Source organism: Talpa europaea (genome assembly GCF_964194135.1).
Source record: "Talpa europaea genome assembly, chromosome: X".
NCBI classification, from domain to species: Eukaryota; Metazoa; Chordata; class Mammalia; order Eulipotyphla; family Talpidae; genus Talpa; species Talpa europaea.
This window is the reverse complement of record NC_140081.1, coordinates 94221495-94234020: the sequence shown is the minus strand read 5'-3', so window position 1 is coordinate 94234020 and position 12526 is coordinate 94221495. Positions and strand designations below refer to the sequence as shown.

At 61.5% G+C, this 12526-nt stretch overlaps 1 protein-coding gene across 1 annotated transcript; it reads right to left on the bottom strand.

Annotated features, from left to right (window-relative positions):
* Positions 1 to 460: 460 nt before the first annotated feature.
* Positions 461 to 3050, bottom strand: FATE1 (fetal and adult testis expressed 1; the record flags this gene model as incomplete). The annotated part of the gene is made up of 5 exons (XM_084259049.1): positions 461 to 592; positions 1161 to 1239; positions 1591 to 1697; positions 1967 to 2094; positions 2945 to 3050. The coding sequence occupies 5 exons, from the start codon at positions 3048 to 3050 to the stop codon at positions 461 to 463; spliced, it is 552 nt and encodes a 183-aa protein (XP_084115175.1).
* Between the last annotated feature and the right edge of the window lie 9476 nt (positions 3051 to 12526).

The window sequence follows — 12526 nt, the reverse complement described above, 5'->3', positions numbered from 1 at the left end:
CTGGCCCGAACACAAGTGCCAAGCTGCTTCCCTGGGAGCTCGGCAAGCCCCACCCCCTAGGGCCTCTCTGCCCAGCAGGGACAGTGGCAGGGGGGCTGGGCCCCAGGGTGGGGCTTCAGCCTAACCCCGAGTAGGGGCCTTGTCCAGAGGGGCTGCTCCCCACGAATCATGAATGCCCGAAGTCAGACTTGGGGTTTGCTGCTGTCACTTCACTTTTATTGAGCATAGTGCATGTGCGGAGCCCTGCGCGCGAGGGGAAGAAGACAGCGCAGACAGAGCCGCGCCCCTGCCAAGGAGGGTGGGACAAAAGGGGCAGCGAGGGGCGAGGGCCAGGCCTAGCACCCAGATATTCAGCTGCCGGGGTCCCTGGGGGCTGCTGGGAGACGGAAGGAAGACGGGCAAGGGCGGCCCGAGAAAGCAGGGAAGAGAGCAGGAGAGGGCTCGGTGGCTGCCGGCAGCCTCACTGGCGCATCCACAGCCACAGGTTGGCCAGGCAGGCCGACGCCAGCACGGTGAAGAAGAGCGCGTCCCTGTGGCGCAGGCCCGCTCCCTGGTCCTCCAGGGCACGCAGGCGCCCGGTGATCACACGCAGCTGCAGAGACCAAAGGGACAAGGGCAGCTGAGACAGGAAACAGCTTTGCTGCCCCTTGGGGGCAGGGTGGCAAATGCCTCTGGGCCAAGAGCAGACTGCACAGCTGAGGGCGCTCACGGGCCCAGCTCCCCGGCTGCCCCTCCATGCCCTGGTCGCCTGGAAGAAGCCAGCCCGTCCCCGCTGTGTGGGGAGCCAGCAAGGGCTTCTCCATCCTGGGGTGGGCTGGCTAGCGGGGGCAGCAGAGCCAGAGTGAGCGCCCCAGGATGGGTAGCCGCTGGGGTCCAGACAGGGCCTAAGGGACAAATGCCCCTCCGTGCCCCCCCAGGCCTGCTGCCATCTGTGTCTAAGAAAGCCTGTGCCCGGAGGAAGGCAGAAGCACTCTCAGCGCCTCTCGGCAGGCTCAGGCTGACTCTCCGAGCACCCCGTCCGCAGCCCCCGCTCCCCCCTCCTCTCAGGGCAAGTGGCTGTGGGAGGCAGCCTGAGCTGCGACCAGGAGGAAGGGAGAGCTGCCCTGGCCTCTGCCGCTGGAGGGAAGACGACTGTCCCGCTGGGGCCAGCGGACACCCACCTGCCTGCGCATGACTTCCATCTCCAGCCCATTCAGCTCTTCCAGGCCGATCTCTGCGATCAGATCCGCCTCTGCGTTGCTGGAAAATCAGAAAAGACAGAGGGTGAAAGGTGCTGGCGGTGCCCAGTCAGGCCTGGCCCTCAGCACAGGAAGGCCACAGGGTCAAGCAGGCAAGGTCAGGGCTTCTCTGGACAGTGACTGCCGGAGACCAGTCCTTTCCCTCCCTGGCAAGGCCATCCTGGGGCCAACCCAGCCCTGCCCGGCCGCAGAGCGCTCAGCACCCTCCGCCCCCACCGTCGGGCCAAGGGCCAGTCCCAGGCTGTGGCATGGCGTGACAAAGCCCTGACATTCCGAGCGAGCCAGCTGCTCACTAGCTGCCAGCCTCTCGGCCATCCAATGTCCCCCTGCAGGGTCCCTGGGCTCCTCTTACCGTTCGTAATGGCACCTCACACCTTGGAAGACGCTAGGAGACTCCTGGACGGGGCCGTCGCCATGGCCTGCTTCTCTTGGCATTCTGGGCATTGGCAGCTGGGGCCCCTATGGAACAGGAACAGTGGCCTGGCCCACACTTTGCCTGGGACTGATGGTTACACCCCACCAGGCGTCAGGCCCGAGCCTCTGGAAGGGCAGGCTGGCCGCTTTGGAGCGCCAGGAGAGCCCAGAACCCCACAAGTTGCGCCTGAGTTATACCTCCTCCTCCCTCCCCCCAAGTCAACATCTGGCCCCATTCCACCTGCCATGATCAGCGAGGGCCCTGCAGCCAGAACTCCCAACCCCTGTCACTGCAGCCCCAGGCCCCACAGTACCATTTTCTTGGGCCCGGCAGAAGTCAAATTCCAAAGCAACGGGGCTGCTGTGGAGCCAGGAACCTTTGCCTCCAACTTCTGTCGCCGCTGAGAGATGCCCAGGGCACGGGACCCGTGCTCTATCATTTCTACGGAGAAAAGCAGAGGCCCAGGAATACCCAGAGGCACCACCAGGGTTTCCTGGGCACAGAACACACCAGAGAAAGGCCAGGGTCCCCACACTGCTCAGGAGTCACCCAGTTCCTACTCATTACTGGCAAATGGCCCATCCCAGGCCAGTTTGTTCATCTGTTCACAAGTTCAGCTGGTATTTACTGGAAAGACAGAAAAGACCAAGAGACAAGATCAGGGCATCCAGGCCCTGGCCAGCCCCCAAAATAACAAAAGTAGGAAGCAATGCACTACTTCCAGAAAAGTCAGAAACAACACGAAACAGAGACCTGGAAGAGAAAAGGAGCCCAGCCATGGAAAGAAAGTTCTGGGCAGAGGGGACAGCAAGCGCCAAGGCCATGAGAAAGCCGGGCCTGGGAAATGCAGTGGGAGCGGGTGACAGGCCAGTGTGGCGTGTGCTGGTGAGGTGACCATGGCTGGATCTTAGAGGCCGCGGTAAGGCCTTCAGATTTGACTGGAAAAGACAGGAGAAGGCATTGGGGGGTTAGGAGAGAGAACCGATCTGAGGGAGCTTTTAAATTGAACCCCCTGTATGTTTTCCAATGGACACCGTGCTGCTTGGGTGAGGGGGTGACGCACGGAACACACATCGGGGCGCATCCTGCTCCCTTATGGGCTGCCAAATGTTCACATCATCGACCCTCCCCCCAGCCCCCGCCACTAGGGCCACAAGTGCAGGTGCATGCACCCCAAGGCACAGGCAGCACACGCGCCCACACTTGTGTAGACGTGCGCCCCGCCACACCATCCGCAATGCACGGGCACAGGGGCAGACGCCCCAGGGAAGGGCCACTTCAGGAGTCTCACCTGCAATCACCAGGTGCTCCTGGCTCTGCCGATGGCTCCCAGGACCCAGCTCTTCGTCCACGGCAGTGTCCATCTCCTCCTTGATGCTCGGGGGGCCTCCCGCCATCACTGCCAGTGGTTGCTCGTCAGCTGCGGCCTCGGAGAGCTGCGGGCAGGACACGGAGGGACGCAAGACAGCAGTCTGGGGTGGAAGCTGGCCCAGATATACCTGAGGCCGGGGGCGGGGCCAGACGCCCTCTCTCAGCTCAGCCTTGGCCTCAGCACCCCGTGTTCCCATTTTATCTCGTGCGCTGGGCCGGTAGCTTCTCCCCGCTACTCTGTAAGCAACTTAGGAGAACAGATAAGGCCCCGAAGCTCTGCCCGTGGGAACTGCCTGGTTCTCAGAGCCCTTGATGTGCTCTCATTGGCGGCTGATGGGGTCTGCCCAGCATCAACTCTAAGGAGAGGCCCGGACTGGAACAGGACCCCAGAGGAAGTCGGTGGCCAAAACAGAGTTAGATTCCAGGCCCTCGTGGCTTCTGCGGGGCCGGTTCCGGCCAGGTCGCACCGCCTGTGGACGACCCGGCTCAGCTGGCCGGGAGCCATGAAAACCAAAGGGGGGATGGGCAGGAGGAGAAGGGCCTGGAGCCAGTGGAGCCCCCCCACCTCCTCAGGACCTGTACCCCCCGGCCTCTGCCAAATCCCCCCGACGCTTTCGAACCCATCAGACCACCACGGGGGTCAGGCTTTTGTGTGAGCCTGGCCAGAGACCCCATGGTTTCCAGTCACCCGCTGCACAGCGGTTGAGGAGCTGTTTGAAGGCATTCTGTGGGCGGTGGAGTGAGTCCTGACTCCTCTGCGACACTGTGGTGGGCCTCATCCAGCGTGTGCCAAGGCCTTAAGAGCCAGACTGAGGTTTCCCAGAAAAGAAGGGTTTCTGCTCATGACGGCAGCATGGAAGACCCCGGCCTGTCAGCTTGCCTCAGAGCTGGGCCTCACCAGCCTCACAGTCGAGGAGCCAATTCCCTGAAAGAAAACTGTGCGTGTGCACAATGCACATGCATGTACAACACATGTGGACATACGGACTATGGGTGCCACTTCTCTGGAGACCCCTGATTCCGAAGATGAACCCCAGCTCCAGGGCCCAGCCCCAGAGCCCCTGCGGGAAGAGGAGGCTGTTTGGAAAAGGAGCCAAAGACAGCTGCGGCCTGGTGGGAGGAAGGAGGAGGCCGGGGAAGGAAGGGAGGAAGGAAGGGGCGAGGGGAGGAAAGGAAGGGGGCGGCCCGGCCTGGGCTGCTTGACTCCCACCCCAGCCTGACCCCACCCGGGCCGCAGCGCTTCCCCGAGCAGAGCTGACACAGGCCAGCTAAGCTCGTGAGGCCCCAGAAGCCCTTCCCAGCAGCTGCCCTGAAACTCGAGCTCCGGGGCCTCAGGGGCAGGAAGGTGAGCTCCGTGGGACTCGTGGGACTCGGGGAAGCAGGAGCGGGGGTTTCTGCCAGGGCTGCCAGGCCGCGCAAGCACGAATCCAGGACGCCGACGGCACTTGAATTTCAAATAAACCACAAATGATGTTTCCAGAGTGTGCTCCTTGGGACGTTTCTTGCGCTGAAAAGCTAGTCGCGGTTTGTGTGACGTTGCCCTTGAAGCGGGCATCCTGTGTTTTATCCAGCAGCTGTAGGCCCTGCCCATCCTGGCCATGAAGTCAAGATTTAGCCTTGAGCAAGTGTTTCCTGTTTGGGGGGCTCAGTGTCCCCACTCAGATGGAGCAAAGGATCCTCGTCCTTTGGGGTAGCTGGACTGTGTGGGCGTGCAAGCCAGCAGAGCAGGCGGCATGGGCACTGGCAGGACCTGGCACCGTTCACCTCAGATCAGATCGGATTCCCCTCTGGCTGCCAACTGGCCTTGACCATTGGGGCTTCCTGGGCACAGCGGCCCTGGGCCCAAGTGCATGAAGAAGCACTGCCCCCTGGTGGCAAAGGGGCCCGATCCCCGATAGCCCCTAATGCCACCCAGCACCCTAGACTGGCATTTCACCCCCTTGCCCGCCTACCTCTCCTGGACTAGACACCCAGGATGGCTGAGAGGTGGGAGACAGAATTTTCCACGTGACGTTGAACTTGGTCCCCCGCATGTCTAGCGTGTTACCTTTTCCCTCCAACATCATTTCCTTCTCACCGAAAGCACGCCCCGGAGCCGCCCCCGAGCCGCGTGCCAGCCTCTGGGGCGGGAGGGCTAGACGCCTTGTGCACAAAGTTCTGCCAAACATATGGGAGCCGGGAGGACGGCCCATGGCCAAGCAGGCACGGGGGCTGCAGAGACGTAGACCCCAGTGGAAGGGTCCCAGAGAAGCAGCCGGGAGCGCAGAGCTGCACCCAGCCCAGGCGAGGGGGCCGCCTGTGGGCCAGGGAAGTGTCTTAGCCAGAGACTCTGGCTAAGTGAGAGCGCACGTTTCAGGGACAAGCTGCAACTTACTGTTTGCAATGAACGGGGCGCCTCGGGGCGCTCCTGTGTCAGGCAAGGCTCCCTCATTTCCCTCAAAGGCAGCCCAGGATTCGGATGCGCTGCTTTTAGCCGCCAGCCCCCGACACGCGGGGTGTGCGAGGCGCAGTGCGAGGCACGTGCCGCTTTGAAGAGCAGGTGCCTGCAAGCGGGGCGGCGGGGTGCTGAGCGGGGGTGTGCGATGACCTCAGCTGCTGCGGCCGCGAGCCCCGTGCCCCGCCAGGGCGCCCCGCCGGGCGCTGGATTCCGCCGAGGAGGTAACGAGACGTGCTGCAAGGCACGGTGATGGGTGAAAAGCGATATCCAGCTCGTCGTTGATTTAATTCATATTGCTTTAATTATGAATAAACCTGAGCAACTTTTCAGATGTTTATTGATCTTCTGCATTTCTTTCCCGTGAACTCCCTGCTTCGGGGCTTGGATCTTGATTAAAATAAGCTGTTTTATTAACAGCAAGGGGTGGGGGCGAAGCTCTCGCTCCCAACTCCGCGTCTCCAAAGAAAACAGATCATCTTTTTCCCTAAAGGTGATCGTGAGCGCACAACCGCCGCCAGGGACCAAACAAATCCAGCAAATTGCATCCAAGTTTCGATAAAATCTACAAGGCGTCCAGCCCCCCAGAGCAGCAACTCGCTTGGGCTGCGTCTGCCTGTCTGCCCTTGTCTTGCATCTGTCTGTCTGTCTGTCTGTCTGCCTGCCCCCGCCCCCCGCCACCTGACCACCTGCCTCCCCCGGGTACGTCCACAGGCCTCTGCCACCTGTTCCGCAGCCACGCACTTTGCTCAGCGCCTGGCAGCCAGGCTGGGGGTCTGCCAGCCCTGCCTGCTGCCTGCTCCTGCCTCCCCGCCCACAGCAGAGAAGGTGGCAGGAAGCCAGGCAGGCGCAGGGCACCAGGGTGGCCCCCAGCCCAGACCCTGCCGCCTCCCCTGCTCTGTGCCTCAGTTTCCCATCTGCCCATGGAAAGTTGGACAAAACCCCAATTGCAAACTGCCCAGGGAGGCAGCCTGGGACCGCCTGGCCCCCAGCTGCACCCCAGCCTCTCTTCACCCAGAGGGGTTCTGTTTGGGCTTTTGGGAGGGTGGGATTGGATTTGTTTTTGCTTGTTTGCTGCACTCTCATATCGGGGGAACATTGGTTTATCGCCTCATGTAAGTTTCCCACGTACGGCATCAAAATTCGACACAACCGCCCCCTAACTCACTGCCCGCCTTTTGGGAGGGGGTCCCGCGTTTTTGTCTAAGAGTTTGCCTTCGTTTCGTTTCGTCTTGTTTGTTCATTTGTTTCGGTTCTTTCTCCCCCACGCGGGAGTGGCATGGTCCCGTGGGGGCCTCTCTCCTCCTGGCTTGCTCCCCGAGGCCCGCGCGTCCTGCCCGCCCGCGTGGCCGCCGGGGGCGGGGGGTCGCCCTTTCACAGAGCGGCTCGACTCCGGCCCCGCTCTCCCCTCCAGCTGCTCTGGCGAAGACCCCTCCAACAGCGGCCCGCGGGACAGTGCTGAGCCAAGGGCGCGCGGCTCCCAGCGCTGCGCGCAGCCACCCCGGGCCACCGCGGCAGCCCGAAAGGGAGTCTGATTTGGCTGCAGAGCCACATCTGCCAGGCATCTGGGCGTTTCCTTCCCATCTGCTAACAAAACCCATGAAACAAACAATTCTCCTTCCTGCTGGAAGCAGCTGGGTGAGATCATCCCCGGAGTCCCAGGGCCCCCACCCGCCCAGCCAGAGGGGACACGGAGGGGGTCACGGAGCCGGGCGGCCAGGCCTCCATCCCGTGAGGGGACAGGAAGGACCTACGGGGACTGCCGGGGCAGGAGGGCCGCCCCGTGGGCAGAGGGAGGGAAATAAAAAGCTGCAGGATCACTGGGGGCCTGGGACGAACCTGGGGACCAGGAGGCGGTCTCGGGGACCATCTCACTTTCCAAATGCAGCTCAGTGAGCTGCTGGGCACGGAGCCTGGCTGGTCCCGGGCGCTGGGGGCAGGGACGAGGCCCTCACCGGGGACAGGTAGAGAGACGCAGCCCAGCAGGGAGCCCGTGGTCTGGGGGGCGACGGCAGGTGGCTGCCTGGCAGCAGTGCTCCCCCTCCGCCTGCCTCAATGAGTGGGACGGGCGCTCCCCACGGGGAGGGGCCGGTGCTCGCCCCAGCCCTGCGGCCTGCACACCTCGGGGCCCGCGTGCGCGTTGGGAACGCGGGGAGCTCCAGCAGAGGCTGGCCAAGTCGGGGGGGGGGGGGGAGAAAGGGGACATGGCGGGGCCACGGGAGCCCGGCGGACGGTGGGTGAAGCATGTGCACAGAGAGAGGCGTGGAAAGGTAGCCCCGGAACTGTGGAGACACGCAAACGACCGGCGAGTAATACGAAAGGAAAAGGAGTGCCGCGAGCCACCCCCGACTCCCACTCGGACGCCCCCCGGGCGGAGACGCTCAGCAGCGCCGGGCCCTGCAGGCCAGCGAGCAGCTCCAAGCCGGACCGGGGTCATTGTCGCAGGCCGACTGCCCGAGGGGCACCTCAGGACCGCTCTGCACGCGCACCCTTGGGCCGGAGGAGAGGAAGCTGCGGCCCAGTGGCCCCTTCCTCTTTGGCTGCCTCCCTGCTGCCCTGGGCTCCTCCCCGAAACGCTGGCAGCGGATTCGGAAATCCGGCAGGGCTTAGCCAGCTGTCAGTCTGTCCCCTTGGGCCTGGACAGACCCTGGGGGACCGTTCCCCACCCCCGGGAGGGGCTGGGCAAGGTGTTCTCATCGCGCCGCCTAAGGAAATGCATCTGCTTTCCATTGTTTCCACGGCACAAGCCGGACACGTGATGTGTTTGTACAATTCAGTGGAGACAGAGGCCAAAGGGAAATGGCCAACAATAACCAAGAGCTGGAAAAGGGGGGCGAAGCCTGCGAAGCCCAGGCCGCAGTGACCCTGTGAAGAAAGACACGAGCGAGCACGGCCCAAGGAGAGGAACAGACAGATGCGAGGGACAGAGCGTCCCGCCTGTGCCCAGGGGCTCGTCCGCAACCTCCCGTTCTGCTGCTGGGCGAGCCGAGGGCTGGGACGTGGCTCGGGGCGGTCGTCAGTCAGCCGCTGCACCACAAGCTCACACCTGTGGCCTGGCGAAGCAGTTCCTTCTAGAACCGGAGGAAGCCAAGAGCTTCAGCCTCTCTCCCATGCCTGCCTGCCTTCGTTCTGGGAAGACAGAGCCAGCGGCCAGGTCCAGTCACGAACAGTGAGTGCCGCGGACATCGGGGTGGCCCGCACCGTGGAGTCGAAGCCCAGCTCCCCAATTACTGGTTGTGCGACCCTAGGCACGGTGGCCCTGCCCGGGAGAGGTCCAGGGCGGGGCGGGGGTGGGGGTGCTGGGTTCCCAGCAGTCAGTGCTCGAAGGCCGCTAGCTGCTGGGGTTCTCACAGAGCCCTCGAGGCCTGCCTTCCAGGAGGGGCCGGACCTGAGCTGTCCGCGCGGCCAACAAGGCTGCCCCGCGCTCAGGCCCAGGCCCCAGCTCTCTGCGCGACCTGTGTCCGCCCTCTCCAGCCTCCAGCCCTCCCAGCCAGGTGATTCTCCTCAGCATAGACATGAAGGCACATCTTGCCAGCACCAGCATCTCTGTTCCAGGAGGGCAGAGATCTTACCCGCTTCACTCACCTCCCTCTCGCTACACTTAGCCCACACCCCTGCCTGAGGCCTACTAGGAACTCTTTCAATTATTGTTGGATTAAAATGAGCTGACTATTTTAAAAAGGCGTCTTGTCTGACTCAGGCTAAGGTCCTCTCTGAGCCCGTTGAAAGCGAAAGCGCTGCCCCGCCCTTCACCTCCCGTGGGGCACCGCTCTCCTGATCCAAGTCTGGCTTCCTCACGCGCTCAGCTGACCGCACTCGGCAACTTTGGAAGTTCTCCAATTCATCGTCCTCTTTTCCTTCCAGGAGCAAGACCCACACTCCCAAGGCCCCCCGGCTGGCCTGACTCTCCTGAACTACACCCGAGACTTCATTTTTCATCTTTGTGACAACTCTGCTGTCCCGCCTCTGCTCCCCACCAGACACACTTCACACCCCCTCCTTAACACTTTCCTTCCCCTTGTTTCCCCCCACCTGACCCTTCCCAGTGACCGGTCCCACTGCCCAAGCCCTCCCCAGCGTTGGGGGGGCAGCAGCCCATCTGCAGAGGCCCCTACATGGACAACAAATGAGAAGGGGAGGTTTGCTCTCTCTGCACGACTGCTGAGCTGGGGCCGTGGTCTCCTGCCCCCAAACTGGAACTTACACTATTTGCTCTCTGGTTCTTAGATTCAGGCTCACAGTGAAACTGCGGCTTTCCTGGGTCTCCAGCCTACAGATGGTGGATGGAGGGCCAACTTCATAAGTGTGATTGCACAAGCCAAAACTTAGATAAAAAGATGGGTGCATGCGGGCCTCCCCGGTGGCACAGCGGTTGAGCGCTGGGTTGCGAAGCTGCCCGCAGCCTCTGCAGCGCCGGTTCGATCCCCAGCTGCCTGGCGAGGGTCCCACATGGCGCACAGGCCTCTCCTGCTGCCCGCTGCTCCCCTCAGCAGTGTACTTCGGTCCCTCTGCCTACTCTGCTCCCCGCTCTGGCTCGGGTGAATCCTCTCACCCTCCCGCGCTTCTGACTGTACCTAGTGCTTGTATAAATAAATAAATCTTTAAAAAAAATGGGTGCATACATGGAAGGCAGGCAGATAGGCAGGCAGGCAGGCAGGCAGGCAGGCAGGCAGGCAGGCTAGAACAGATTCAGCAGCATAAGATACATGGGTGCATATCACACATGTCTAGCACTAGGACACGTGTGTGTGTGTCTGGAGAACAGAATACAAACTCCTTAATCTATTCAGTGTTTGAGTAAGAATTTTCTCAGTCGTCTACTTGCCTCAGTCTCCTGTGTCACCAAACCAGAATCCCATCACCACCTCTTGCCTGAACGACAGCAGTAGCTTCCTCTTAATGCTGATCTTCGCCAGATCCTTTCAGGCCATCTCGGGCAGAAGATTGTTTTCAACATAACAGACCTTGCCGTGCCCTCTTGTTCCTCCACAGTGTCCCTGGGTGGCACCCCCTTGACACTAAGTATGACAGCCGAGTGTGGCTGCTTCACTCTGCCTGCCCGCCTCACCTCGCGGGCATCTTCCCCTTCTGCCACCCTGGTTTCCGCTGCCCTCTTACAGTGGGCTCTGTGGGCACCAGGCCTCTTCCCAAGGCGAGGGCAGGCGGATTTCTTCTGGGTCTCTCTCCGAGGCGTGCAGACTCCTAAGCATATAATTCAGTGTTTGACAGAAGTGACTAAATTATCTGGCAAGTTCTTCGCCTGACTGCGTGCTACTCAGCCTTCAAACTTTAGGGTGCCCTGACTTCTTGAGGCAGCTGTCCCGGCAGCCCCACCTCCCTACCTTGGCAGCATGAAGGCCAACGTGCTCTGTTGCTCTGACTCACATCATGCCTCCCTCATCACGCTATGTCCAGAGCTCCGGGTGGGAACACCCCAGCACCCACCCCCCAGCCATAGGACTCACGGGTGCCAGTGGCCCCGAGCCGCCCACTGTGCCCGTGACTCAGCAGAAGCAGTTGTATCTCAAATGCTACACAGATGCTGTTCTTACAGCACGGAAAGCCTGGTGAATGAATCCACCACACAGTTTGAACCTTCAGAGAAATTGCTCAAAGTCGCTGGGCTTGGAGCTGCTGATTCCTGACAGCAACATGTTTGTCTAGAAAAAACCTGAGGGGGCATGAACGCTCTGCCTGTTCTTCAGATGTTGGGTTCTCACATCACTCTCCACAGAAGGACCCTGAGAAAGCCATCCTGAGGCCTGCTTCTGCTTGCCCAACCCCACTGCCCTGTGGGCACCTTTGGCAGTCTCCACCCCCACCATCAGTCCTGAGTCCCTGCCCCTGACTTGCCCTCGTTCTCCACAAGCAATCCCAAGGTCTGCTTGGAACCTGGGGTCCTCTGGCACAGTGGATGACTAAGAAAGGGAGGTCCTGCCCCCCCAAATGGCAGCCCAAGGAGATGTTGGCAGCCTGGGGCCTTTTGCTCCTTAGCTTCCTCGTGTGCGGTAGCCCAGGACTAAGTCGTTACCTCTTACGCTTGCTTCCTGCAAAAGCACCTAAAAACTGAAAGCCCATGCTGAGACTCTGCCAGCTGGGGTCTGCTGGAAGGGACTTCACTGCACTGGCCAGCACCCCCAGGAGGCTGACATCACTCAACAAGCCAGCCTGGGATGAGAATGGAAGCCAAGGCTGCTGGCTGGCATTCCCGGCATTTGGCCTCCAGATTCACTCCTCTGAGGAGGCCCCAGATTTTACTGCCATGACGGATCGGCACGACTTGCTCCAGCGCCTTCCCATGGCCACAGGTCGCTCCACATGGACAGCTGGGGTGTGGGGGTAGGGCCTCCTCCCTCCGAGTGGGGCCCGCTGCTTGCCAGCCCCAGAACTCAGGAAGACAGCTCTGCCCTCACCTCTCCCCCCGGTCTGAAATGAAGTAGGGCACCCTTCTAGCAAGGGACACCCTTCCAGCAAGGGACACTTCTGTCAGTAACCAGGGATCAGGTGACAGGGAAGTTGCTAAGGTGACTTGTGACAGGACAGACCTGCCGACTCCAAGGGCGGCGGGGTGGGGGGAGACAGATCATCTTACAGCGAGGGGACAAGCTGAGGACCTGGGACATCTTACATCTTCGCTGCTTCCTGCTTCTAAACTGGTTTGGGCTGTTTCCTTATCTACATCTGACTTTTGGAAAAACAAGTTGGGCTGCCCCATCCAGGCCCAGGGAAGGTGGGGTGTCAGCAAGCTCCACCGAGACACGAGACAGGAGCCGGGCGCAAGCAGATGCCATGTGCTCTTTATTACAGCGCGTCATCTTGTACAGAAGGAGACAGAATCGAGCAGCAACACGCAACAGTTCTAAAAAGAGAGAGCGAGAGAATCTGAAGCAAGTGTGTCGCCCCAGGCCGCAGTGACCCCTGACATTGCTGAAGGGACACGCTCCCAGCCGGCGCGGTCAAGCGGACGTGAGCCAGTTGGAAGTGGCACCGGGGCGGATCCATTCCACAGTCGCCGCGGCCCTGAGCGCGGCCGCGCGCATCACGGTGGCCACTGTGGCGAGGTCGCAG